Source organism: Penicillium psychrofluorescens, assembly GCF_964197705.1.
Source record: "Penicillium psychrofluorescens genome assembly, chromosome: 2".
Lineage (NCBI taxonomy): Eukaryota > Fungi > Ascomycota > Eurotiomycetes > Eurotiales > Aspergillaceae > Penicillium > Penicillium psychrofluorescens.
Genome location: NC_133440.1, coordinates 2,701,287 through 2,728,726, shown reverse-complemented (window position 1 = coordinate 2,728,726; position 27,440 = coordinate 2,701,287). Strand labels below are relative to the sequence as shown.

Below are 27,440 nucleotides of genomic sequence, written 5' to 3'. Positions count from 1 at the left end.
TGTATGTATCATACAACCATGAATTGAAACTCCTCCCATAGAAACCAATCCGCACCGTAAAAAGGAATGCCAAGAAACAGAAAAAGGCAACATTAAACTCATACTGAAAACATGCCCAGCAAACCTACCCAAGATCCAGCTTGGCGTAGTCAAAGTCAAAGCGGGCTCCAGCGAAACATAAAGTCTGTTAGTTAAAACATGGTGCCGAATGTGCCATCCGTCGCAATGGGCTTGCGGGGCGAGTTGCGGCCCGTGCTATCCACGGCGGGTTTGCGGTGACTACACAGTAGACTCGGTCAGCAAAAAGAGCGAGCAAAATAACCAAAGAAAAGAAACATACCGGAAGGTAAATCCAACAAACAATCCCTTGCCCATCTTGTCACCGCGGTCTGCCATCTCCTCCAACGCGCGCTGCTTATCGTGCACCTCCTTATATTTGGCCATATCGGACTCGTTACCGAAATCATCAAAGTAGCCGGCATCAGTCTCCGAGTCCAGGTCCGGGACGAAGGGGGCCTTCTGCTCGCGCAGATGCGCGAAATCGACCTCGCTGAAATAGTCATGCGCCTGGATCTCCTGGATGTTCTTGAACCGCTGCTCCTTCGCGGCAACCAGCTTGGTGATGAGGTCCCAGGTTCGACGCGACAAGAAGTAGTTCGGGTCTTCATACACGGGCTTACGAAGCACCTTTTGCCAACGCTTCAGATTCTGCCACGTCTCATCCACCGTCGCACCTGCGAAGGGCGGGTAGCCTGCCAGGGCCTCGAATAGCATGCACCCCAAGCTCCAGTAATCAACTGTGAAGTCGTATTCCTCGCCCTTGAGCACTTCGGGGGCCATGTAGTCTGGAGAGCCGACAATCGATTTGGCATAGTTGACATCGCGCTCACGCAGGGTCCGGTAGCCCTGTCGTCTCTCTGCCATCGTGCGTTGCTCCATCGGCCGTCCGAATGGAACTGAAGTGTTACCCACCTCTTCCAGCTTGACCCGCATGGACTCGATCTTTCTCGGGTTCAGCATCCCCGCGGCCAAGCCAAAGTCGGTCAACTTGACATGGCCGGTTGAGTCAATCAAGAAGTTCTCAGGCTTGAGGTCTCGGTGAATGTATCCCAGGATGTGAAGGGCATCAATGCAGCTGAACATCTCGGCAATGTAGAACCGCGCGTGTCGGTTGTGCAGCACTCCGGTGTTGTTCAGGAGAGTGCGGAAGTCACCACCAGGCACATACTCCATGGCCAGATAAATCTGATCATCATCCTGGAAGGCATACAGAAGCTTGACGAGCCATTCGCTCTTGGCAGCAGTCAAAATATCGCGTTCGGTCAGAATGTGGCGGATTTCGTCCAGCTTAAACAGCAGTTTCTTGCTCATCACCTTCAACGCGCACACTTCCCGGGTATCCTTCTTCTGAGCAAGATACACCTGCCCATAACCACCCTGGCCGACCTGGGTCAAAATCTGGAAGTCATGCTGGCGCAGACGCGTGCGACGCTTGCGGAGATGCGCTCGCTCGCGACCGAGATATTTCAGCAGAGCGGGCTCATACTCCTCAGCCGGAGTCGTAGGCGGGTCGGGATAGGCGTTCTTGAACTGAGTGTGACGGGTTTGGCGGTTATGAACGTAGCTGAGCAGATCAAAGTAGTGGTCGAGGAAGTCTGTCCAAGTATTAGTGGTGGCAATCACAAGACAAACCAACACGTACAGAGTTGAGTCACATTGACCAATCGCTTGACGCGGGGCTGGTTCAGCTTCTCCAGTTCCTCCGGGGTCAGTCCGCGCATTTGGACATGTTGACGCCGGAGCGAAGTGTCCGTGTCGCGCGTCTGATATGGCTCGTGGCGTGAGATGGCCGCGGCGGTGGGGTTGACGCCCAAGTCTTTGGGTGTGCGTGTCGGGCTTGGAGGCGTATTCTCTTTGTTTGCGCGGCGCGTGGGACTGGCAGGTTGGTGGATGACACTCTCGTTGAAATCTTCGAGGCTGCTCTTGCTGCCGGGTGTAAACATGGGGTGGTTGTAGTGGTTGTGAGTGGATTTGGAGGGCGAGGTGGGGGTCAGCTTCATGGCTTTCTCGAAGACATTCGGCAGGTCCAGTGCGCCTGGCGGCATGCGATTCTTGCTTGGGCTGCCATGAGGTGTTTGTGGTGGGCTGGTGAAGCCATTGTCAGCGGGGGTGGACGGGCGGTCGAAGGATTCGTTGCCTGAGCGAGTGTGAAGCAGCGGAGGAGGGTTGGGCAGACGCAAGCTGGGGCGCTCAGCTGAGTCTTTCGCGACGTCGATGGCCATGGTGGACAGCGGCAAACGATAGAAGGGTGGGTGAGAGGTAGAAGAAGGGGTGAGAGAGAAAGAGAAAGAGAGAGAGAGAGAGAGGGATGAAGGAAGGACGAAGCACCGACCCCTTGGATCACACTAACTACCTTCGTGCAGACAGACTAAACAGAGCCGCGACAAGGATAGAGAGGATTCTGTCTCAAGAGTGCCCTCGCTTGTTATTTATTATGATTCTAAAGCTGACTTGCGATCGGCTCCAGCTGTTCCTCTCCACCGATCTGATCGGTCTCCCTCCACCGCGGGATCTCCTGCGGTGCCTGGTAGTTGCCCTGGCAACTCGCTCCCACGTCATACGGGCTGTGCAAAAGACTCGTTCTCCCAACGTCTAGAGTGGCACTATCGATCGGAGCTGTCTTATTACTGCCCCCACTGGTGATCAAACAACCAGGAATTTGGAATCTTCGTCGTCATTGGCGTGGCAGTCGGACTATTCTTGTCATGACAGGCAACTATAAGGTATGCTTCAATTGCTTCAGACAGGTAAACACATCCAATTGTAATAATTGTAGTATATTCCCAACTGTATATGAAACACACAATATAAATCCCGTCGCCAAAGTTCATCCAGGTCAGCTCCACTGTAACCAAACAGCCCCATCGGGACTGGCCCGCCCAGATCCATGGGAACGTTCGATCATCACGCCTGACCCTCGGCGCGCTGTCCGGTCTGCATGTGCGGGTAACGTCAGCACGACATGTAGCAGAAAAATAAAGGAAACTCACATAGAATGCCAGCCCATAGTCCTCCGTCGTAAAGGTAATCTTGGATCCCTTGGGGAAATAAAACACATCCCCGGGCCCGGCCGTGACTGTTTGGCCGGTCTCGTCCGAGATCTGGAACTGGCCTTCGACGATGATCTTCATCTCGTCGTAGTGGTACTCGTAGATGAGCGGAGTACCTTTTTCCAGCCGGTAGAAGCCGCAGGAGATGGGTTTGTCGACATTGTTCTTGTCACTAGTTACATAGGGCGTGTTAATAAAGAATAAACAAAATGAATGACTATCAACGGTACCTCGAGAAGACGTCGCCCAGATACGCATTTTCGTTGGCAATGAGAGGTGGCTTGAAGGTGGACTGCGCTTTGGCGCGGTAGGTGAATGGGGTTGGCATAATGTGTCGCGCGTGTGGTATGGTTTAGTTGATCAACTGTGGAGAAACACTCGGGCAACGAGCTCTTTTATGTGCCGGATCATAATCACCCGACAATATCCCCAGATGAGGGGATTCTCTCGACGCCTTCGTTCTCGGTCCACTGGAGGGCAATAATATCCTAGCCGCAGCACCTAGTCGGATCCGATCTCCCAACTAGGCAGGCCAGCAGTAAATAAGCGGGGTCTGGCCTTCGTGTCAAAAGAGAAAAGCGAGTATTATGAGGGGTGAGGGGAAGCTTGAAGCTCGGGGGTGAAGATCTATAAATGCGGGTTGCCGTCAACTGTTCAATGGAGAAGTTCGAGCTTGAATATAGCACTGTGTCCGACCCGAGCTTCTGCAGCATATCATCATCTGGGGCATGACGCACGAAAAACGACGGCAATGGCGTGAACACTGCATTTCTCAGGTCCGAAATGCGTAGCAGTGTGCCGGACGGTTAGGAGGATCTTTTTGCCAGAACCGGTTAGTCTATCCCGCGGACATCAACAAATGACGGGTAGACAATTCTGCAAATAGTTCTAGAAGAATTCTTGTGAGCTTTGGCAACAAAGTGTTGTGTTCAATATATGTATGGAAGTTTCGGGATCATGACGTTTTGCTAATTGTTCTTGAAGTTCAAGAACGACCCACTTGAATATATATTTCTCGTGGTCCAGCTTACGTCGGAACATGGTGCATGGAATAAGACAATGAATGCTAAATGAGTATTTAACTGAACATCCAATTGATTTTTGCAGCTGCAGGAACCCTCGGCACAACCCAAGACCTAATGTTTCAAGGTGGCCGACCATGGGTCTCCTCGAGGCCGAGCCGCGGGGAGACCAACGCCTGTCCATATAAATGAATATAATATTTTTTGAGATGATAACTCTCATCTAGTCTGTAATTAACACTAAATACTGTTAAACTGCATATTCGAACAGCGACGAAGGCTACCAAAACCTACGCTAAACTAGATCTCTGAGAATACCCGCTATGGTTGGCGCCACATGCCTAGTTCTACCAGTCGGCGGTTAGAGATGTGATCGAATTCAGGCGCCCGGTGTGATTGGGCAATCCTTCACAGCCTATCCTACATAAATACGATTAAAGGCAGAGGGGCCGTTTAGCTGGCGGCAAAGTGGGAGTAATCAGACCTTACATAATTTACAGATCCCCGCCTAGCGTGCTTCAACCTCGTGATTATTCAAGCAGCGAGTTTCGACATCCCACCATCTGCCTTGGACAGGCGCCATCATCAGTACTGTCCCTGCCTCTCCGAGACCTGTCACCATGACAGCCAGGGAAATTGCTGCTTCCGCATTCGAATGGCTTTCCGTCTCATTAGCAGTCGTGGTCGTGTTATACGCGACGCTTCTGGGGCTACTCACAACATCGACCGTTCAATCCCATGTTGTCTACCTACATGCAGTTCAGATGACGTGGTTCAAAGATCTCAATGTTCCCGAGACCTTTGGCTTCTTGAAGAATCAAGTCACCCCTTTCTCGATCAACGTTTCTGACGGTGAACGGTTGTACGCTTGGCACATTCTTCCCGTCGAGCTGTATCGCAAGCACGAACAGTCTCTAGTCGAGGAATCAGAGGGATTTGTTTCTGACATTTCGTCCCGAATCTCGTTTCGGCTCTTACGCGACGACCCCGACGCTCGCTTGGTCATTCATTTGCATGGCGCGGGCGGAACTGTCGCTTCAGGATACAGAGTCCCTAATTACCGTGCGCTGTCTGCTGGACACCCGGCCAAAATCCATGTTCTGACTTTTGACTACCGGGGATTTGGTAGAAGTACCGGTTCGCCATCAGAGCCTGGACTCATTCTTGATGCCCTTGCTGTTATAGACTGGGCCATGAAGGTCGCGGGCATTCCTGCGTCTCGGATTGTTCTTTTTGCTCAATCTATGGGCACCGCAGTGAACATCGCTGTGTCTAAAAAACTTGCCTCGCAAGACCCACCGGTCGTCTTTGCAGGCACTATCCTCGTTGCACCATTTGTCGACGTGGCGACACTAGTCTCGACTTATCGGGTGGCAGGTACCATTCCAATCATATCACCGCTGGCCAGGTTCCCGTTCATTTTCAAACATCTCCAACGCCTTATACGAGATAAATGGTCAAGCAAAGACAACATCACATCATACATTCGATCCAATGAACTCAACCACAAAAAATATCGCCTGACGATCATCCATGCTGAGGATGATTGGGACATTCCATGTCATCACACTCAACTCCTATTCTGGCATGCAGTCAAAGCTTCTATCAATACCGGATTAAGCTACGACGAACTAGAGCAAAAGAAATTAGACTCGAAGACAGATCTTGGTGCTGCTGGGTCGATCATGGAATGGCGAACGGATCATGGTGTCATTCGAGAAGAAATATCCAAAACTGGCTTGCATGATGTTATCATGGGATATCCAGTTATCACTATGGCTGTTATGCGCTCTTTTGAAGCGGCAGATGCGTTGTTTACGTTGAATTAGATTACACTTGCGAGGTCATGAGATGCCGCGGGTTTATGCTGCAGCACTCAAGATCGTTGAGAATTCTTGTTTGGGATGTGGATGCATTAATTTGCGCTAGACTGCAATTTTTATATTGGCATCTATACTTGAGATACGATTTGCTTTAAGAAAGCCTTCACAGTGACGAATGATATGACAGTTTTGTGGATTGTCCACTTTCCACTTTTGTATAGTGATATGGTACTTAAGAGGTTCACAGATAAATGTTCAGAAACTACCGGAAAATCAGATACAGCAAAAACAAGGAACAAAATGTGACATAAATCAACCACCAAGAATTTTAAAATATCAAGAAAACGCTGTGGTATGTTTCCGTCCTCCCCAGATAAAGCTCCGAATTCAAAAACGTAATGAATGGTGTTCAACTTGACAAAAGATCTACCAAATAGGTTGACACTTGGTAGGTACAATAAATGGTTGGGTCTTCGGCTCTCAGAGCTGTAAAGACCTCTCCCATCATGAAGACACGGCTAAGCATATACAGACCCGGAGACGCGATACTGATTATAGTCAAAGGACCACCCCAGCGAAGAACAACCTTCTCAAAATGCATGAAGACCAGCATTGACAGAATGGAAACGAATGCTGAAACACGCCATAGCCACATTTCAACAATGGTCGGGAAAACAGTATTCCAGCATGCGAGGTGAAGCGCTCCAAAGGAAGTCCCGAAAAGGCAAGTCAGTGGCCAACGTTTTGATTTGTATAGGCGCGGGTCCCACTGAGCTAAGACCGTCTCTTTTTGAATTTTGCATTGGGGGTCTTCGAGGCTTTGTATGTCTTCCTCACTGATTATTGTTCCATGCGAGGTTCCTTGGCCCTGATCCTTTTGAATTTTTGCAATCCTTTTTGCAACCCGTTGTGCACTCTGTGACTGGGCATTCCGTATTGCTTTTTCCTCTTCTTCTTTCTCAAACACTCGTGGTGTGAGATACCATATATTCCACAGAGTCACTTGATCCTTCATGCCCTCATTATCGAACTTGTTGCTGACAGCCATCGATTCAAACACATGCCTCTGCTCCTCACTCATATCTGGGAGCTCAACAATTGAAGGTGAGCGAATATCCTTGGGTTTGTCCCACCAGAAGAAATATGTAACCACAAACATTGGAATATAACCGAGGGTCATGGCCTCAAGTTGAGACAGTGGAAGATGGTAGGCTGCACGCAGTATGCACTGGGCAACAAACCAAAATACCTGGATAAAAGCTATAAACTTTGCAGCGTTGTCTGCTTTGCTTTTATCGCGTATATTCTCCAAGGAGAGACCCCAGTTTGCATGGTCTTCCCAGATAATGACGCGTTGCTGGAGCAGCCACGTATATTGGTTTGGCCATATAACCCTGTCGCCATTTGGTGTCCGGTATCTCAGAGCGAGCATGCTGATAAAGAAGGCATGGATGAGCCTGAATCCCCCATTCGTAAGTCCAGCACAGTCCGTTTCCATCCTTCGGCATTGCGCCCATTCTTGGAATCCTTCCACTGCTATAAGCTCCGGCGCTAGGACGGTTTTAAACAAAAGTGCAAGTTATGCAGCATGGCGTATAGTTGGAACTTGTAGACTCGGGGATGTATCACCACCCATGTACACAAGAAGATAGTAGTTAAACATGCTGAAATCAAACTCAACGTGCCACGCCCCGAGTTTTCCGAAACCCACCCAACTAGCGCTCCTGGCGTTGGCAGTGGACTGGTATTGCCGGTTAAGCAGTTTGTAGCGTTCATTTATGCGCTCCAAGCAATAGAGGCAAAGCGTAATTCGTACACTGGTTGTCTTCGAAACTCGATGATCGGAATTTATCGATATCGATGTAAAATTAAAGAGCGGCTTTTGCACCACGGTATCAACGAAAACCCAAGGAGTGTAGAACAGACGTGACATGATTATTTTGTGTGGTCGAGGACCCACGCCGTAGATATTGAGAAGCGGGAGATGATGGTGTTTGTGCCAAAATAGTGTTGTTTCGGAATAATGTCTAGGTCTTCGGCGGTCAAATAGAATGCGACACATAGCCGCTCCAGTGTTGGCGCTCTTCTGAGTTGGCGTTATCTTGCATTGGCGCTACGTTGCTGGCGCTAGCGGGCTGCTCCCGCGTGGGGCGGCTCTACTTTCGTATGAAGGTGATCTCCACTCCCGGACGCTTCTCTTTCTTTTGCTAGGCATGTTCGTTCTGGGAATTGTGCATATGCGGCCTGTTTCAAATATTATAAGAAGCTCGGACTGGCGCCTCGATTGGAGGAGCATAACTTCGGCTTCGGTGTGATGACGGTCTATCCTATATTTTTATTTGGTTTAAATAAGATAACTAAGCTGCGTTTGGTACAGTGAATGCAAAGACATGCCAATCAGATGGCCTTTCTAATGGTTATGGGCTATTCTGGAGATGAATTCCGAAATATGTACTGCCACGTCGGTGGATAGCGGGGATATGATTCCTGCTGCCTAATAATTCCTTGACTATTCTTCAACTTGCACCTCAGCACTTCATCTGGTGCTTTTCCATAATTCCAACCATGTCAAAGTTTGAAAGGTCACAGACTGTCACTAAGAAATATGCCGAGGATATTGCGAAAGGTAAGCTGCCCACAAGCAAATCTGGGGTATGAGGCTTGTCTAGTCAGTTACCCACCTCCACCGAATTCACTACTAACGAAATGTTAGATAACACAACAAAAACATCTACCCATCACCCCAGAAGCCCAAAAATGAATGAATGCAACACCTAACTAGATGAAGGTACAGAGTGGGAGGTAGTTGGGACCGATGAACCTTACAACGATAGGATTTCAAGAGCCGGGAGTGCCTCAGATAGTGCCCACATTGATATTAAATTAGGATGGGGGAAATGGAAGCATACAATATGCTCATTTGACTATACTCGAACAGCAAAACCTGCTCGTGACTGGGATGGGGAAGATGCTGTATGTAAAGAGAAAGAAGAAGATTATTGAAAGAATACACGGGCGGAGGATAGTTGATTGAATAGAGGGTTTATTGTTTTTCTTGTTTTCTTTTTCTTTAATTGGACTATACGAGTATAGCGGAATGATTTGTTCTGCGAAGCGATCCAGCAGCTTGTTGTTTATGGTGGCACATCACGTGAGCAGCGTTGATCTATACACAGCCGAATTGGGGAGGAAGGTGGTTAACTGCTGCATCGGTAGGAGTAGCTTCTGACTACGCTTCTTGAGCCAATCACTGCAGTAATTTAAGGTGACCGGATCTGTGAATCTTATATGTAGACTGGCTGTCTTCGCGTCTATTATCAATCGATTTTTTCCTGCTGTATGTTTTGCCCGAACGACATCCTGACTGACTTGACTGGCAAGCAGCAGTATTGAAAGCGGACGGAGCTGGCAGAAGGAAGTTGTTTGCATATCAGTCCATCACTTTATCTCTCGATTTCTTCTTGCTTAACCTTTCTTCTTTCTCTGTTTTGTCCATCCTCTCTCTCTCTGCATCTCGTTTTCATCATCAACTTCATCATCTCCATCCGTCAAAGCCCCAGACTCATTCCATGAGCTTTCCTCGCTCCAAGCAATCTCTTGTCTTGCCAGCTTTGGAGTTGCTCCATGCGATCGTTCTTTCTCGTTATCCCATCACGCACATTCGCTTTAACACCGGCATCTCTACCATTTCCTGGAGCTAGTCGGATCTTTCCTCTTTGCCTTGCAAGATGAGCAACGTAAACCTTGCATGCTTCACAAGCTATCGATTTTACGGCTCGGTAGAGGCACTGGTGCAACACATGGGAACCCTGGACCACTGGGTTCCGACATATGTGTGCGAGACCTGCGATAAGAAGTTCGGATCTCAGCAAGCTGCCGACCAGCATATGGATGCACTCGACCACTGGGCTCCGACATATATGTGCGAGACCTGCGATAAGAAGTTCGGATCTCAGCAAGCTGCCGACCAGCACATGAGCGCATTGAAACACCGCACTCTGAAATATAAGTGCGAGAAATGCGATTCGACATTCGGATCTCAGCAAGCTGCCGACAAGCATATGAACACACGCGGGCACTGGGCCCCTAAGTTCAAATGTGAGACGTGTTCCCGTCTTTTCTTCTCTCAGGCCTCAGTTGAAACCCACATGAACGCCAAGGGCCATTGGGCTCTGAAATACGGGTGCGAGACTTGCAGTAAGATGTTCGAATCTGAGCGACTTGCCAATGAGCACATGAACGCCCTGAAGCACTGGCCCTCTCCTGAATTCAAATGTGAGACATGTGGCCGATGTTTTGGATCCCAAGAGGCAGTAGCTCAACATATGACTGTCGCGGATCACTGGGCCCCAAAGTTCCAGTGCGAGACGTATGACCGTTCCTTCTATTCTGAAGATTCTGCTAAAAGCCACATGGAGACTTCTGGCCACTGGGCGCAGAAGGACCAGAAGGTTAGTCTCCCATTGTTTTAGCCCATTCTATGATGTATTAACGCTCTCACTTGCAGAATCACGAGCCGAGCATTAAGGCGGACCCAGATTGCCAGAGCAAAGCCGGAATACATACCGAAGTCCATGCTGAACGTGATAAAAGAACCGACAAAGAGCAGAAAAGAGTGGCTCTTGAGCCATCCCCCAGCCTGCGCTCTGGAAACCAGGATGACCAAGAATGTATCAACACTCTCGATCCAGACGATAGCGCGCCTCTTCAAGATAAAACACGGCTCAAACCCCCCGCTGAGGGCAACACAAACAATGGTGTAGAAGTTGTTGGATTTGCGGAAGAAACTAGTTCTCCGCAGGAACTTACATGCCCCTTCTGCGAACGCCTTTATGTAAAGGCCAGTGCTTTGATATATCATCTAGAGCTGGGCTTTTGCTTCGGCAGCCCTGCTGTCAATAGCACCACTCTTCGCACTCTTATGCATCAGCGTGACATACACGGAATTATTACAAATTCGCTAGCCGAAAAGTGCCAGGAGAAGCTTTACCGATGTCCAAATCGACAATGCCAGAATGAATTTATCAACCTGTTTGCTTTATTTAGCCATCTTGAGGATGACGGTTGCTCGTTCATGGGCTTTGAGAAGGCAAAGCTGTTTCTGTACAATGTGATACAAGCAAATAAGGCAATTCCTGTCGAGTGATATGTGCCTTGATGTGGTGGGTGATGTACAGCCACGTCTTAAATTGGCTTGCGAATCTAGGCGAAGAGAATTTCGGCATGCCAGGCCGAGTCGTGAAGTGGTGAGATGACTTCGACTGTATGATTCAGGAATACTTGGGCTTTATCCATGTCAAGGGTAGATGTGTCAGATTGAACTGCTGATTCGCGATCAGAGTTGAGCAGACAAATATTCGAGCAGCATTCAATCGAAACTTTTAATCAGCCACTGGCTTTAAGTACGAAATAGAAAGAGATGAGAAAATGGGCGGCACGCATACAATTGCACAAATGCACAGAAGACTCGAAAAACGGTTGATTCACGAACTTCACACACTCTCTATACTTCAAAAGCGGACGAAAATACCTGTGCTAGAAGTACTGACGGGCGGTTTCGTTGGCATTGGAGACGTAATGACGATGCGAAATTTGCAATCGTCATGGATCCGCGCAATGGACAACTGAGAGAAAGTCTTTCAAGCCTGTCCAGAGTTCGATATCCTCCTCACTCGGAATAAACCCGGTCTAGAACATGGCGTTTACGCAGCTTCAGTAAAAGAAATTCCCCGCGTGGAATCGGTTCATACTTGCGGGGGCGACCCAGGGGCCAGCCAATAAAATACTGCAACCAGACGCGAAGCTCATCCATGGCTCTTTTTCGCCCCCGCCCCCCACCCGCCAGCGATTTCCTTAGGCGGATGTCGCTTCGGTAGGGCCCGACTGACCTGTGCAGCGGAAGACACAATTACCTTTCCCGCAGAGCTCGAGCACCTCATCAAGACTAACTACCCCGGCTTCCTTTGAAGTACGATGTCGACCACATTATTCATTTATTTAAAGACCCGGTTTGTCGGGCATTGAACCTCACAGCTTCCACTTTTTGAAAAGTCCGCGTCCGACACTGGGCTCGCTCACTCACCAACATGGTGCAAAAGCACATTGTCCAGAACTACCTGGTGGCCATGGTCGCTAGTTGCTGCATGGTTGAATTTGGATATGATGGCACCGTCTTCTCGTCCATCCAGGTGCTGCCCAGTTGGATCGACTACTTCGACAACCCGAATGCAAATCTCGTCGGCGCCATCAATACCGCCTATAGCGTGTGTGCGGTCGTCTTTGGTTTCTTTATCAGCCCACTCGTTGCCGATAAACTAGGTCGCAAATGGGCTCTTGGTGGTGGTTCCGCGCTTGTTATCGTCGCTACTTTTGTCATGACGTTCGCTCCAAATATCGGTGCCTTCATCGGCGGAAGAGCTATCGCTGGGGCTGGACAAGGTCTCGCAATGCCCGTCGGAACGATCTACATCGAAGAACTGGTTTACTCAAAGACTCGGGGTAGACTCATGAGCATATGGCAGATCTTCTACGGGATCGGGAACAAGATTGCGACTTACATTTCTCTGGGCTGTGTGTATTCACCTCACTTGGGAATCTGGCAGTTCCGTGTTGTGATCATCTTTCAGCTGGTTGCGCCAATAATCTTGTTGGCAGCACTGCCATTCTGCCCAGAGTCTCCTCGTTGGTGTGTTCAAAATGGGAAAGTCGAGCAAGCCCGCGAGGCACTCAAGCGCGTGCGCCTGGAGGAGGAAGTTGAAAGTGAATTGAACGAGATCAGGGCTGCTGTTCTGTACGAACAGGAAAACACCAAGGGCAGCTACAAGCAGCTCATCGTCAACAAGTCCTACCGGAAACGGTTGGTTCTGGCCATTATTATGAACATCGGGCAGCAGTTTAGCGGTATCGGTGCTCTATCTTTGTACTCGGGTATCATCACCCAGCAGGTGTTTCCTAACCCCAAAACTGTCATTTTGGTGAAAGCAATCGTCGCCATCTGCATCACCCTGTGTCCTTTCCTTGCGTTCTTCTTCATTGATAAGATTGGTCGGCGGCCTATGTTCATCATCACGGCTCTGGGCATGGCCGGCATCACTTTTACAATGGCCACGGTGACGACACAAACGGCAAGTCCAGATGGAAAACACTCTCTTGGTACTGGGATCGGCTTCACAATCCTTGAAATCGGCTACTATGTCTTTTATGGACCAGGCTGGGGCGCTGGGCTGTGGATCTGGACCAGCGAGATCTGGCCCGTGGTTGTGCGTGCCAATGCGGTGGCTATCTCTTCACAGTCTCAGCAAGTGTAAGCACTCTATAGAGCCAGCGACAAAGAACTTCGTATGCTAACTCGATCCTTGCAGAGCAAACATCGTCCTTGGACAGGCCTACCCGTCATTCCTGGCCGCGGCTGGCTTTTACACCTTCTACTTCTTTATGGGGTGCAATCTCATAATGGCTGTTTTTTGCTATTTCTTTATTACCGAGACCAAGGGCGTCAGTTTGGAGCATGTGGATACTGTCTTTGGGAGCATTGATCACGTTGTTGCCGGAGAACAGGAGGCTATGGAAGCAGGAAAGCGTCTTGATGGGAATGAGACTGCAGAAGATGCCAAGGGTGCCCATTACGGGCATGTTGAGAGCAGCACGACTTAGGGCTCTTGCGAGCTTTGTGATATATTGAGTATTCTGAAACAGCGATAATTGGCTTGGTCGTAAGAAATATCCATATTCCAGAGCGGTATAGATGTCACTGATTGATTTGGAAACATCGACCGCGAGTGCGCATGCACATTCTCCTAGAATAAGACGCCATTATTGAGTGGATGGCAACTTCCCCACGGGGACAAAGATGGCGGGGCGCTTTGTTTTAGGTGTGGATCGGGTTGAACTGCAGCCAATCGAATTGAAATCCGAGAAAAAAGCCGACAAGCGACATCCTAGCCCCACGGCAATCGCTAAAACGCCCACCCCAAAGTGCAAAGAATCTTGAACGCCATCTCCCAATCCGCCTTTCTATCATTTTCCGAGCATATACGTCTAGCATGGAGAGACCAGCCGACGCGAGCAATAATGCGGGCAATAATATCCCTACGTCAGCCAACAGACGTTCTAAAACAGGTTGTATGACATGCCGTGCGCGCAAGGTACGCTGTGATCTACAACACGGTTCGAGTGACAGCTGTGGACGCTGTGCACGATTGAAGCTCGAATGTGTGCGTTCAGAAAATGAGAGCTTGCCTCAAGAGGCCCGTATGGCCATGTCTATGACTGCAAACCGCCGGCGTGATCTCAATCAAGCCGGGCTACATCGGATCCGTACAGGGTCTAGCTGTCGCTTCTGCCGTTCACGGAGACAGAAATGTAGCGGCGGGAAACCTTCCTGTGCGAGATGTGTGAAAGTAGGGCGAGAGTGTACATACGATCGCCCTGGCAAAAGATCACAGAGCATGGTAGTAATTTTTGGCCCTGGACAGGACGACAGTGACTGGGCGGGAGAGAACGCGATAGATGCTCCAGACGGAGTCCAAGGGAATGAAAACACCCGAGAGACTGGAAGCACACGGCAAAGGAATTCCATCCCCGCAACAGTCCCAAGTGAGCCAGCCTCTTCATTAGCTCCTGAATTAAGTCCCGAGCTGGTCTCCCGTGGTGGAATCACCAGCAGTCCTCTCCGCCTCGACAATGCCACGATCTCTCTTAAGGACATACGCCTGGTTCGTGCCTTGGTCGGTACTTACTTCCGTGAAATTGCTCCCTTGAGAAGCTTCGGCTTCATCCATGAGCCTTCATTCATGCAACGTCTTGACGCAATTGTCCACAGCTCAACCCCTGATCCTTTACTCCTTACAATATGCGCACTCGCAACAAAGACAAAGGAACATACTGCTCTACGGGACATCGGTACGGGATGGGCCCGCGCAGCATTGCAGATTGTCTTCTCCCACATTGCCAGGATCGAAGTCCAGTCACTGATGGCTATTGTTCTACTTCATGAAAACAGTGCCCGGGCGGAAGAAATGGGTCTCTGTTTTTTGTTGTCGAGCCTAGCTTGTAGGTTTTGTCAAGCACTGCAGCTCAATGTTGAATATGATTTGGATTTCAGTTGCGAGACTAGCGCCCTCAGCACGACGGACAAAGAAACACGGCGCCGTCTCATGTGGGCTTGCTACTGCATTGATATCTCAACTGCGTGCGGTGTTGACCAGCTGAAACTGCTTCGCGAGGAGGATGTCCGTATTCAGCTCCCGGCTCATGAGGAAAGCTTTTTTTATCGCATTGCCAACCAGGCCGGATTTCTTTCTCCCTCGGGCATGTTACTGTCGGCATCTGCTACGGAAAATAGCGCCCAACAAAGCCATCGCGCTTTATATGTGCAACTGGTCGTCTGCCGTGATCGTACGCTCCGTTATTTGAAGCGTACTCACCAGGAAGAGCATCCCACTGACCCAGCAAGCGAGTTCAATAGACTAGCAGCAGATCTCGACACCTGGGCAGCGTCTCTTCCGACAGACTTGCGTCTTATTCCAGAGGTCCTGTACGTTCGCCGAGGCCAGGGAATGCTAGCGGCACTGTTTGCGCTTCACATTCTTTATCACCAATGCTGCTGCGACCTCTATAGGTGCCTGGTCCCTGATTTGCAAATGCCGCCTAGATCTTTTCACGGCATGAACACAGCACCACTGGAATTTTTGAGCCCAGGCCGGCTGCGCTGGTACAATCACGCGTGTCAACTCAGTGACATCTTCAGGATGGCACTTGACCATTCGTGGGACAGCCTCGCTGAGCCAGAGACAAGCATCAGTGCCTATACAGCAGTTCGAGTGAAGTTATACTACTTGTGTCATTTCATGACCGAAGGAGAACGGAACACCCAATCACACCGGGTAAACGAACTCATCTCCGTCGACATCAAGTATCTCCAACAACTGCGAAGCCTGCACCCAAGCGTAACAAGGACACTGGATGCCACAACTGAAATGGTGCGCACACTAGACGCTCGCGCGGGAGGTGTAGTGCCCACCGACTCTCCGGAAGCTCATGGATCAAACGGCACTGGCGCAGATCTGCCGCTCTCTTTCCCTCAGGTTTCTGCAGATTACCTGTTGCATCCCCTAGCTAATTTCTGTCTCACGAGGCTGGGAGTAGTGGAAAGGCATGTCCCTGAAAAGGTCTACAACATGAGTATGACACTTTCGCCAGACGTGAACTTGCCACTTTTTGGAAGTAGCCCGTTTTTGAATGGACCGCGAGATATGGATGAGAATTGGCTTTCTTTGGTATCTGAACCTAGGACACGAAACGGTATGGACTCGAACGCTGGATGGGGTCTACAGTGACACCTTTTCAATGATTCATATTATATAGAACAAGATTCCTTATTTCTGATAGAAGCTTTACTAGTTGAAATGGTGCCATTATGTGCTCCAAAGTTTTTAACAGTTAGAAATCTATTATGACTACATTTTTTTCCCTTCTGAACATAAAACCAAAATCCCGATGTCCTTTACTTGTTTCCCGGGTTGTCAACGTCAAAATCGAACCGATCAGGAAGAACAAGCCCAGAGTCAAGATGGTTATATAAAACACGTACCGATTGCCCATCTCGGAGCAACCATGCATCGTCCGTATCGCGTTGCCACTGTTCAAGGATACTGCGCATTTCTTTCATAGTTTCAGCGTGCTCTGGCTTTTCTGCAAGATTGTCCACCTCCTTGGGATCATTTTGTAAATCGAACAACTGCTCTGGCGGCCGCTCTATATAGTCGCGCAGCAGACGCTCACCAATTTTAACAGGCGGCGCCATGTTGCGGATTCCTTCCCAAGACAGCGCGCCATATAGATCGCCCGCAAATGGAAAGTCAAGCTTCCATGCAATATTGCGGTGGTACTTGTAACGACGCGTACGCAAGAACCGGGTTGGATAGTAGGAAACAGTCTCGTGGAAGGTGTGGGATCCGAAGACCAAATCCCAGTCCGCCTCATCCTTCTCGCTATCTAGGATAGACAAAAATGACCTTCCTCGCCGAGAACTTGCCTCTGGCTTGTTCTTCTCGCTGTGTCCAGCCCAGTCCAGGAATGTGGGAAGCAGATCCAGGTATGAAATGAGGTTTGAATTACGCGTTCCAGTTTTCTTGCCTGGGCACCGAATCACCATAGGAAGACGCACACCGGAGTCGTAAAGGGTGGCTTTCGAGTTGATGAAGGGAGGCCCATTGTCGCTGAGAAAGACAACCAGGGTATCATCTGATACACCCTGTCGCTCAAGCATGTCGAGAAACATGCCGACCCCTTGATCCATTCGGTGAATTGATTGATAGTACTCAGCAAGCTCCTGACGAACCTCAGGCACATCCGTCAAGAACTCCGGCACACTGATTGTAGCTGGGTCATATTTCTTCTCGTTGACTTCAGGATACGTGGTATCGTTGGCGAACCCACCGCGAGTCATATCACGGTGAGGATCCGAAAGCGCAATTGTCAAGAAGAAAGGCTTTTTCTCATCTTTGGCGCGGGTCACAAATGAATTTGCATGGTCTCGCAACCAGGCAATATCACGGGTGCTGCTCTCGTCCCGGACCGTAAAGGGATAGACATCGTCAGGTCCGACATGAACTTTTCCCACAATGCCTGTCAAATAGCCCAGTGCATTAAATAGGGCAGGATGCGATTCAATATGTGGGAACGTAGAAAAGTAGTGCAGTAGCTTGTAGCCTAACTGCAGACCGTACTGCCCGTTCTCGTGGGTGTGCAGTCCCGTATATATGGTTGAGCGGCTGCCGGAACACGATGCCGTGCTTGCAAACGCATAGTCAAAGACACTTCCCTGGGATGCGAGGCGGTCGAGGTTGGGCGTGTCGGGACAATTTTCTTGTCCGTAGATGTTGAGATTCTTGCCGAGATCGTCGGCGATGACGAGCAAGATGTTGCGAGCAGAAGAAGCCATGATTGTGGGATGCCCAAATCAATCACAAGGTCTTCTCATGGATCTACTTAAATAAGACTTTGCCTGCAATTGGCAAAAAAAGTCTCTCGACGCATCCACTCCGCGCGTATCTAAAGGTAATGCAATGCCCCTCTGGGTGGAGAAAAAGAATAGCGTAGCGATTTCCGACAGCGAATAATTCGCCGACTTTTTGCTCTTTTTTGACTAGTCAGCGTCCTCATACACTAGTCCCTTCCAGGACGACGCGACATCCAGTCTTTTGCGGAGCGGGTTCCGACATCACTCCACATTGATTTCAAAAGCCTACGAAGGTTGAATAGCTACTCAATATAAATCAGCAAACGTCAGAATGCTTTACAGACACGATCCAGATATTTTTCTCCTTTCCTTTATCACAATTGAGATCAAATCCTCAAACAACAATGAATTCCTCTCCTACCTACCCGCGCCCTGATTTCCAGCGCCCATCTTTGAATTGGAAGTCCCTCGACGGGCCCTGGGATTTTGTCTTCGACGACCAAGACTCCGGCGTGTCGCAGAAGTGGCAAGAAAACGGGATCTGTGCGAATGAAGCATCCAGTCAGAAACGCACCATCACAGTTCCCTTTGCATTCCAAGCCCCGGCTTCAGGTATCGGTCTGCATGAAGCCCACGAGGTGATCTGGTACGAGCGTACCGTCACTGATATTCGCACGCCCGATGAAATGCGGACGGGTAATTGTCTGCTAGTTCGATTTGGCGCTGTCGATTATGAGTGCTTTGTCTGGCTGGACGGTCAACTTGTTGGTGGGCACCGTGGCGGCCATGTGCCTTTTGACCTAGACCTCACAGATGCTCTGAAATCTAATAGCACTGAGACCCCTGCTCGTCTGACGGTTCGTGTGAGAGATTCTCCTCATGACCTCACTCAGCTGCGCGGAAAGCAATACTGGAAGCCCGTTTCTGAGGACATCTTCTATGCGCCCACCAGTGGGATCTGGCAATCTGTCTGGTTAGAGAGCGTCCCTGCATTGCGGCTCAGCAATAGTAGTGAGGGGACCGTTCTGCGCTCAGACGATATTGATAAGGGTGAATTACATGCCCTGGTTGCCGTCTCAGGCCGAAAGCCTGGTGCCAAGTGCTCCGTTGAGATCGAGTCAAGCTTGGGAGGTATCTTCGTGTCAAAGATTGTCAAGGATCTGCCGGAAAGCAAGCAGCTGGTCAGTCTGGACGTTGGAATGAGGGTTCCAAATTCTTCCGATTTACGGACCCGAGCTCCATATGATGCCGACGGCTGCTGGCTCAACGACGTCGCGCTCTGGCATCCTGATCATCCCGTATTGTATGACCTGGTTCTGCGCTTATACGATGGCGCTGGAGCTCTAGTCGATGAAGTGCACACCACCACCGGAATGCGCAAGGTTGACTGGCAGAACGGTGACGGCACTTTCAGGCTGAATGGAAAGCCGCTTTGGCAAGCCCTCGTGTTGGACCAAGGGTATTGGCCCGAGACAGGCCTCACTCCCCCGTCCGCGGAAGCCCTAAAAGCCGATATCGAGATGACTATGAGGATGGGCTTCAACGGGTGCCGCAAGCACCAAAAGGTTGAAGATCCTCTTTTCCTCTACTGGGCTGATCGACTAGGGTTCCTAGTCTGGGGCGAGATTGCCAACGCCTATGAGTTCGACGAGACATATGTCGATCGTTTCAACTCGGAGTGGACCGAGGCTGTTAAGCGAGATATCAATCACCCATGCATCATAACCTGGACACCTGGTAATGAGAGCTGGGGATACACTTCTCTCGGTGACAATATCGAGCAACGCAATCATATACGCTCCGTATACTACCTCACCAAGTCAGTATCTGCTATCTAAAAAATTTACATGAATTACTTACCAACGATGACGGCACAGGACCCTTGACCCGAGTCGGCCTGTTAATGACAACTGCGGCTGGGAGCACGTCCAAACGGACTTGACGACATACCACGACTACACCGATTCCCCAGAATTATCCGCTTCATGCTCAAAAATGGAGGGCGGGATTCTCGGAAAGAAGTCTGACCGCGTTATGTTTACCAATCCTATCGTTTCAGATAAGGGCGTTTTGGATCCAGGCGCAAAGCATCAACAAGGAGCACCGGTTATTTGCACGGAGTTTGGCGGTGTCAACATCGCTCCTGCCAAAGATACCGTCTCTGGTGAGAGGGACTGGGGATACACTACTGCGAGTGACTCCAAGGATCTCCTCGAACGTTTCAGAAAACTCGTCATGGCAGTCGTTGAAGGAGGACACTCATGTGGTTTGGTTTACACTCAACTGTATGTTGTTCCTTCCATTCATATTTCCATCCCCAGGACTTACAGAGCTTGTTGAAATGAGGCTAACATACGAGCAGCTGCGATGTTGAGCAGGAGGTAAATGGGCTGTATTCATTTGACCGCCAGGAGAAAATCCCCGCCTCAGAGGTCAAGGCAATCATGAGAACAGCTGAAAAGTACTACTATGAGAAAGTGGCGCCGAAGTGATCAAGACAGCATAATTGGACAGATTGCTTTCTTAGAGATAGACTTGTTGGACAGTATTTTGGTTGTTGGACATTATGATCTAGGCGCCGGAAAGAACGTGAGAGTAAAAACAAAGAAATATAGACTTATATTTTAATCTATCAATTTATCAAAACGTGGGGTTTTCCTTTCGTTGGTCTTGACCTACATATTTTCAAACCAAGTTGGGTAATTAGCACATCAAGCCCTTCCACATCAAAAATTGGCACTCCTTCCTAAATAATGAATGAGAAAGTCCAAGCAAAATTAGTCACGAAGAGCAATAAACATGTACAGATCGAGAGTACGAATGCACATTTTCTTCAGAGTCCAACGCTGATAGCCGATAGAGAAACTATCGGTCCGCGACCCGTTGAAAAGCGAGTGTCGCTTAACAGCTCCACCACCGAGGATCGGTCTCTGGATGGGGCATTGGAATAGAGCTATCAGTGCCTGATAATAACTATAGTGACCTAAAAGTGCTTCATTTACCCAACATTCTCAATAATCAAGCCAGGTTTTTTTTCCACTCGAAAACCGGCATCATGGGCTCTTTCAAACCTCCTCCCAAGCCGAACTATTTGATCATTGTCGCAGACGACCTCGGCTTTTCTGATGTTAGCTGCTATGGATCTGAAATCCAGACGCCGTGCATCGACAGTCTCGCGGCGGCGGGAACTCGGTTTACTGATTTTCATTCGGCCGCCGCTTGCTCGCCCACGCGCGCCATGCTCCTTACCGGCACTGATCATCATTTGACGGGCCTGGGCCAAATGGCCGAGTTTTTAATCGACAGTCCCATCCACCAAGGAAAGCCTGGCCACGAGGGCTATCTAAATGAACATGTGGCTACCTTGCCAGAAGTCTTGCGCGCCGATGGAGGCTATCACACCATGATGGCAGGCAAATGGCACCTTGGGCTCAAACCCGACCATTCCCCAGCCAGTCGAGGGTTTGACCGCAGCTTCGCACTGTTGCCTCCGGCGGCAAACCACTATGCGTGGGAGCCGGAGATCCAGACAGGTGATTCATTGTGCCGTTTTGCGGAGGTAAATGTGAGCGCGGTCCACATGAAGGACGGCCAATATGTCAACAACAATACACTTCCGGCAGACTTCTACTCGAGCAACTATTATACGACCGAGTTGTTACGCTATATGGATGAGCGGCCACGAGATCGACCATTCTTTGCTTTTCTACCCTTCTCTGCTCCGCACTGGCCACTGCAAGCCCCACCGGAAAACATCAAAAAGTATCGCGGCATGTATGATGATGGCCCAGATGCACTCAGACTGCGTCGTATTGCTGCATTGCAACGTCTTGGGCTAGTTCCTGACGGAGTCAACCCACACCCCGTACAGGCGCCCGAAGTACCGGAATGGGAAGAGATGACCCCTGACCAACGAAGCAAGTCCGCGCGTGCGATGGAGGCGTACGCGGGGATGGTAGATTGCATGGATGAGAACATTGGACGTGTAATCGACTATCTTCACGAAAATGGATTGTACGAGAACACAGAAATCATCTTCATGTCAGACAACGGCGCCGAGGGATACAGCTATGAAGCTCATCCTTTAATGGGCCCAAAGGTGCTGGACTATATTGGGCGATACTACAACAATGCCTTGGATAATATTGGCAACAAGGACAGTTTTGCTTGGTATGGTGGTCGTTGGGCTCAAGCGGCGACTGCACCCAGCAGGCTATACAAGAAATTCAGCACCGAGGGAGGCATCCGCGTGCCATTCATCTTGAAGCCCTCCATGGACATGAGCTATCGGCAAAGCATCTGCCACGAATTTTGCACAGTCATGGATGTCATGCCAACCATGCTGGAGCAGACGGGGATTGCAAAGCCCGTTGGTATGTTTGGAGGAAGGAAGATTGAGAAAATTATGGGCACGAGTTGGGTACCATTCCTCACCAAGGAAGCGCCAACACCTCACCCTGAGGACTATGTGGCGGGATGGGAGCTGTTCGGACAAGCGGCTTTACGGAAAGGTCCGTGGAAGCTGAACTTCGTCAACAAGCCATTTGGACCAGAGGAGTGGCAGCTCTATAATGTTCTTGAAGACCCCGGTGAGGTGAACGACTTGAAAGAAGAGCGTAATGATAAGTTGGAGGAACTCATGGCGCATTGGCACGATTATGCCCGCGAGACTGGGGTGGTAGGGCTTAAGCCGGAGTTTGCCAGCTTGATGGCCCAGCTCCCCGATGAGATGGAGAATCCTGTTAATTGGATGAAGTTCGAGACCAGCCGGAGCGTTATGACCAGGATTAAAAAGGGTTGTAGGCCATGATGTGGTCTATCTTTGTACTGGATATTTTTGAGATTAGATTGGATGCGGCAGAATTTACTAAATCATGTATCTGATCGATGCGGCTTTGAGAGTTTGAAGGGAGGAGTATAGAATGAAGTGTAGGATCGAATCGAATGAAAGATCAAGAGCCCGGCCATTTAGCCTACTCTTCAATAGGCCTCATCAATTGAAGCTTAGCGCGTCGTTCACAGGTGCTTCCTAGTCAGGCTTTATCCAAAATGGATCTAGTGACTGAGCCAGGCCGACAAAGCGAAGAAGAATGGAGTTGCTAGCGCAGAGGAGGTATACGACGTATGAGGTTAGTGCGATCTAGCGCCTTCTAAGCTAGTCCAGTTATTCGGAAACATGCAAACAAAGAAAAGTAAGGCGATGACAGCTCAGACGGCCATGCAGGCCTGACCATGCCAAACAAACATGTCCAAGTACAAACTACGAATATATAGGAACTTCTTCTATTTGGACTATTTAAATACCACACTGGTTCAGTTCCGTAGACCATTATTTCGCGTATCAGCCCTTCGCCGTGCAGCGCTTCAATTTGATGTATAGTGGCATTGACCCGAGTAGTTCATCAGTTGTCGATCGTGACGGAATGGCTTAGCAGAGTTAAAGAATCTCAGTTCCTACCTGTATTTGGTATGTCACTTCAACCTGGTTCGCCAGGATGTAAATCCAGGGAGCGCGTCTATGGCCTAGATGCCATGCTCCAAACCACCAGTCATCGAATATGCCCCATTCATGTCGGTGAAGCACGCACGGCGAGAGTAAATACACTAAATATTAGCCTAGAGAGCTAAACAGGGTGCTATCCTCAATACATCCCCACAGCTGGCTGAGTGCAGAGACAAGACGGCATTTACTGCTCGCTTCGGGATTGATCACTGACGGCAGAGGTAGATCTCGAGTGTTGACGGGACCACGTGGGAGCAATTGATCGTAACGAGTCGATTGGGGCTAAGAAATGATTGGATGGGAGCCGTGATAGGATACGCGGGCCGAGGGGCATCAATTTCGGAGCAGTTTCGATTCATCGGGTCAGGCAGGTACAGTATTTTCGTGGGTTGGAGCGTTTTAGGGTTGTGTTGCTCAGTGGCTCGGTCGGACCTGGGTCTGTGTATACTGGTGCAGCGGGCTCGGGGCTCCGGGTTTGGGGTATTGGGCATGCGTGTCATTGTTGATTGTATTGGAATTGCTCTGGCTTTGGCGATTGCGATTGCCTTGGTAATGGGTAATTGATAGGGTATTTGGCGACATGTTTGGTAGGCATCAAAGCATAAGATCAATGAGATCAGTGGAACGCTGGTAGAAATTAGTACCTACATCATACACAGTTCTTGCAATGGCAAAAAAGATCAAAGTCAGATAAGGGAAGAGAAGAAAAGGATAACAGGCTCCGTCCTCGGGTTGATAGTCCGGAGGAGGAGAATGAAGACAAGGCAAAAAGACAGCCATCATCAAAAAATCAAGAAATCAAGAATAAAAGTGTCAAAACGCCTTGCTGGCTGGCGGGATCTGTTGAAATTACACAGGCCCCAACGTACAAGCTGAAACAAAAACAAAATGTGCGGATGAATGGACTTGGCGAAAAAGAGGAACGGCGGTGATAAAACAAGAGCAGCATAAACATAAACGTAAACAATGCGAAAGGAAGGAAGGATCAAGAGGGGTGGATGAAATCCAAACTGCGTCGTAAATCGTAAATATTAGTAGAGAGCGTCAGAACATAAAAATCCTGTCGATTGCTCCAAACTGCTTCGAAGACGCAGAGCGACGTAATTCAGAAGGCACTAGCCGACGAATACTATTTTGCAAAGTTAGTTGGATCTTACTACTAGGGAAAAGACAAACTCCTTACCCTCCCAGCCCCATTCTGCCATAACATTAACCCAATGCAATCTCCCTCGAACCGTTCGTTCGAATTCGATATTCACCAATGGCGCAATCGCCGTACCCCGACGAGATGTGTCTGTCCTGGCTGACGAGGTCGAGAACCTCGCCTCAACGGGTATTTTCCGAGGACTAGTCGGGTTATTGTATAAGCCGCCGAATCGACGGGACTCATTGTCAAAGCCCCGCGCACCTGCTTTGGCATTGTTCTTATCAATGTGCGAAAAGGAACTAGCCCGGCCATGTTTGTCCGCATTTTGCTGCTGCTGCTGCTGCTTCTGCTGCTTTTCCGACTTGATGGCGTCACGTCGCTTCCAGACTTCTCGTAAAACTTCAAGACATCGGTCCACGCCACCAAGCATAAGTCGAGACTGGATTGTGGTCCAGCGGTCCAGCACCCAGTTGCGATCATCTTCCATGTCCACTTCACTGCCGGCGGCAAGAAGGGGGAACATTTGGATGATAGTTGTGCGCGAGGTATATGGGACTGTAGCCAGCAGGATCAACACACGTTTGGCCAGCTCATCCGTGGGCTCTGATGGCATCTCGGGTACTGCTTGGTGCAAATACAACAAAGTCGCCCAGCGGTAGGCATGCGCCAGCTGGACACTGTGTTGGACCTCAGAAGTGGGATCCTCGGGTGGTTCAAACCAGCGAGGCGGCTCCCACTGCTCAAGGAGGGACTTGAGTTCCATTGCCTGCGCAACGAGAGAAACAGTGTTGGATGAGCTCTTGCGCACGCGCTGAATCAGCTCTGCGACGCGGCTCATCAGTGGGTACAGCGTTGCAGCGCAGCCCATCAACGGGTCAATCTCGTGCACGGCATCGCTGGGAAGATGGAAGATGGAGAGGTCAAAATCCGGAGTCCCGCAGTCGTCCATGGAGGTCAGTCGTGCAATTACATCCATGTACGACCACGTATTGTACAGGAAACGAACACGGTCCAGCTCATTGCCACGGGCATTGCTTCGGAGTCCTTCGTTCAGCACCCGGGAAACCAGCGCCTTCGCGCCGCGCAGATGCTGGATGCAGGTGCGGGTGTGTTGATCCCACGTATCGGCAAATGCCAGTGCCAGGCTAGTGGCTAGAGCAGCATCTGCTCGCATATCCTGGATATGCTGCATCAGACTGGTAATGCTCTGCCGCATGTGTGCCACACCGTGGACACGGAGGGACGGGTTTTCCTTGGAGGAGTGGAAGGCAGTGAGAGCGAAGATGGCATGATACAAGGCCGGGGTATCCTTGGCAAGAGGCCAGACCAACGTGCGCCATGGATTCTCCGTGATCCCATCTTTGACAGAAAGAATACCGCAGGTAAGCTTGTCATAACGGAGGACCATCATCTCCTGACTGCTTGGGGACAAGGACGGCTCGGTAGGAATACCGAGTAGATCAAACGGCAGGGATCCCTGCTCAGAAAGAGCAAAGTTCCATGGGCCGACATCGGGGTCTGACTGCCGGATAATCTCCTCGATGTCCTCATTTTCATCCTCCAACAGCTCGGAGAAGGTGAAGTCTGAAGGGTCATCATGGAATTCGGCTGGGCCAAAAGGTACCGGGCCCAAGGCACCGTACCCCGACAGCGACTGCTGAAAGGGCTCAAGAAAAGAAAGAAAGTTGGCAGGGTGAGACTCGGCAGGCAGGGTCACGTTTGGAACAACGCCTGCTCTGGTCGACGACGAGTCATCAGGAAACTCATCCAGAGAGTGGCTATCCGTGGAGAGAAAGCTCTTGATGCTGATAGGGGAATTTTGCAAGGGAGATTCCGGGGGTGACGCATTCCAGATAGTAGCGTGAGCACGAACTGGCGACGTCGACTGATCCGGGGTTGGAGGCGTCGGGATATTCTCATTACGAGACGGCGCCGACTTGACCAGCACCGAGGGCGCCGTGGTGGTGGTGGGCGCAGCGGTCAAGGGAGCCGATGCTGTTTGGGAAGGTCAGACTCACTAATCCGGACGGGTCATGGGACCATCGTGATTTACCCTTTTTGGACTTGGCCACAGGGGCCAAGTTGGTCTCTTCGAAGGGCCTCCATTTGAAATCCTTCTTGTAGCCACCGCAAGGCACTTTGCGTCGCTCGCACTGTTGACAAGACGGCTTGGATTCGTCGCACTTCAGTCGCTTTGCTTTGCAGGTGCTACACCCATTCCGGCTCTTGGTCTGCTTGGGCCGCTGGATCGTGGCGGGGGCGACCGTGGAGCGAGGAACCGGTTTTCGGACAGAGGCCGACAGGGTCTTGGGCGAGTCTAGGATGGTGGACGGCGACGGGATTTTGATGTAGTCCATACCAAGAAGATTGAGCCCATTCAGAAAGCCCGGAGGCAGGAACGAAAATGATGGTGGGAAGAGGAAGGGAAGAGAGAAGAAAACGAGGAAGGGAAAAGAGATAAGGTGGGCGAATGACGAAGAAGCACATTCCCGTTGGCGAGACGAGATAAGCCATGCGGGGACTAGGGTGAGGGGAGTAAACGCTATTATCGGTGGTTGGGCCTAGGGGTGGTAAGATAGCGGTGATGGATCTATACCGTGGCCACGATCGTATGATTGACCACGACGAGCATAATATTGATCCCCCAGTGTTTGGGTGTTTGCCACATCTAGATCCCATCAGACTATAGGACGCACGTAGTGCCCACGATCATGGCCCGATACCCGCCCCGTTCGTATCGGCTGTGGATCCCGTTCTCCGCATTCTGCATGGGCGAAGAATCTAGAGCGGGAAGTGTCAGCACCGGAGCATTTGTTTGCCTTCCCTTTATAACCAAGGGGGGGAACATTATAGTAATTATCGTTCCACTATTG

The 27,440-nt window shown here is 50.1% G+C and overlaps 10 protein-coding genes across 10 annotated transcripts; 6 read left to right on the top strand and 4 right to left on the bottom strand.

Moving 5' to 3' along the window:
* Positions 1-191: 191 nt before the first annotated feature.
* Positions 192-2,282, bottom strand: PFLUO_LOCUS3219 (serine/threonine-protein kinase dbf2; the record flags this gene model as incomplete). Its single annotated transcript, XM_073780441.1, has 3 exons — positions 192-279; positions 341-1,655; positions 1,703-2,282. The coding sequence occupies 3 exons, from the start codon at positions 2,280-2,282 to the stop codon at positions 192-194; spliced, it is 1,983 nt and encodes a 660-aa protein (XP_073637296.1).
* A 682-nt stretch (positions 2,283-2,964) lies between these two features.
* On the bottom strand, positions 2,965-3,438 carry PFLUO_LOCUS3218 (uncharacterized protein; the record flags this gene model as incomplete). The annotated part of the gene is made up of 3 exons (XM_073780440.1): positions 2,965-2,994; positions 3,051-3,282; positions 3,341-3,438. 3 exons carry the CDS (start codon positions 3,436-3,438, stop codon positions 2,965-2,967), a joined length of 360 nt encoding a protein of 119 aa, XP_073637295.1.
* A 1,314-nt stretch (positions 3,439-4,752) lies between these two features.
* PFLUO_LOCUS3217 (uncharacterized protein) lies at positions 4,753-5,961 on the top strand (the record flags this gene model as incomplete). Its single annotated transcript, XM_073780439.1, has 1 exon — positions 4,753-5,961. The coding sequence occupies one exon, from the start codon at positions 4,753-4,755 to the stop codon at positions 5,959-5,961; it is 1,209 nt and encodes a 402-aa protein (XP_073637294.1).
* A 3,722-nt stretch (positions 5,962-9,683) lies between these two features.
* PFLUO_LOCUS3216 (uncharacterized protein) lies at positions 9,684-11,101 on the top strand (the record flags this gene model as incomplete). Its single annotated transcript, XM_073780438.1, has 2 exons — positions 9,684-10,406; positions 10,463-11,101. 2 exons carry the CDS (start codon positions 9,684-9,686, stop codon positions 11,099-11,101), a joined length of 1,362 nt encoding a protein of 453 aa, XP_073637293.1.
* Positions 11,102-12,041: 940 nt separating this feature from the next.
* On the top strand, positions 12,042-13,608 carry PFLUO_LOCUS3215 (uncharacterized protein; the record flags this gene model as incomplete). The annotated part of the gene is made up of 2 exons (XM_073780437.1): positions 12,042-13,258; positions 13,317-13,608. 2 exons carry the CDS (start codon positions 12,042-12,044, stop codon positions 13,606-13,608), a joined length of 1,509 nt encoding a protein of 502 aa, XP_073637292.1.
* A 2,851-nt stretch (positions 13,609-16,459) lies between these two features.
* On the bottom strand, positions 16,460-17,899 carry PFLUO_LOCUS3214 (uncharacterized protein; the record flags this gene model as incomplete). The annotated part of the gene is made up of 1 exon (XM_073780436.1): positions 16,460-17,899. One exon carries the CDS (start codon positions 17,897-17,899, stop codon positions 16,460-16,462), a length of 1,440 nt encoding a protein of 479 aa, XP_073637291.1.
* A 422-nt stretch (positions 17,900-18,321) lies between these two features.
* On the top strand, positions 18,322-19,755 carry PFLUO_LOCUS3213 (uncharacterized protein; the record flags this gene model as incomplete). Its single annotated transcript, XM_073780435.1, has 1 exon — positions 18,322-19,755. One exon carries the CDS (start codon positions 18,322-18,324, stop codon positions 19,753-19,755), a length of 1,434 nt encoding a protein of 477 aa, XP_073637290.1.
* Positions 19,756-19,912: 157 nt separating this feature from the next.
* Positions 19,913-20,409, top strand: PFLUO_LOCUS3212 (uncharacterized protein; the record flags this gene model as incomplete). Its single annotated transcript, XM_073780434.1, has 2 exons — positions 19,913-20,202; positions 20,280-20,409. 2 exons carry the CDS (start codon positions 19,913-19,915, stop codon positions 20,407-20,409), a joined length of 420 nt encoding a protein of 139 aa, XP_073637289.1.
* A 563-nt stretch (positions 20,410-20,972) lies between these two features.
* On the top strand, positions 20,973-22,727 carry PFLUO_LOCUS3211 (uncharacterized protein; the record flags this gene model as incomplete). The annotated part of the gene is made up of 1 exon (XM_073780432.1): positions 20,973-22,727. The coding sequence occupies one exon, from the start codon at positions 20,973-20,975 to the stop codon at positions 22,725-22,727; it is 1,755 nt and encodes a 584-aa protein (XP_073637288.1).
* A 1,808-nt stretch (positions 22,728-24,535) lies between these two features.
* On the bottom strand, positions 24,536-26,924 carry PFLUO_LOCUS3210 (uncharacterized protein; the record flags this gene model as incomplete). The annotated part of the gene is made up of 3 exons (XM_073780431.1): positions 24,536-24,549; positions 24,604-26,562; positions 26,621-26,924. 3 exons carry the CDS (start codon positions 26,922-26,924, stop codon positions 24,536-24,538), a joined length of 2,277 nt encoding a protein of 758 aa, XP_073637287.1.
* Between the last annotated feature and the right edge of the window lie 516 nt (positions 26,925-27,440).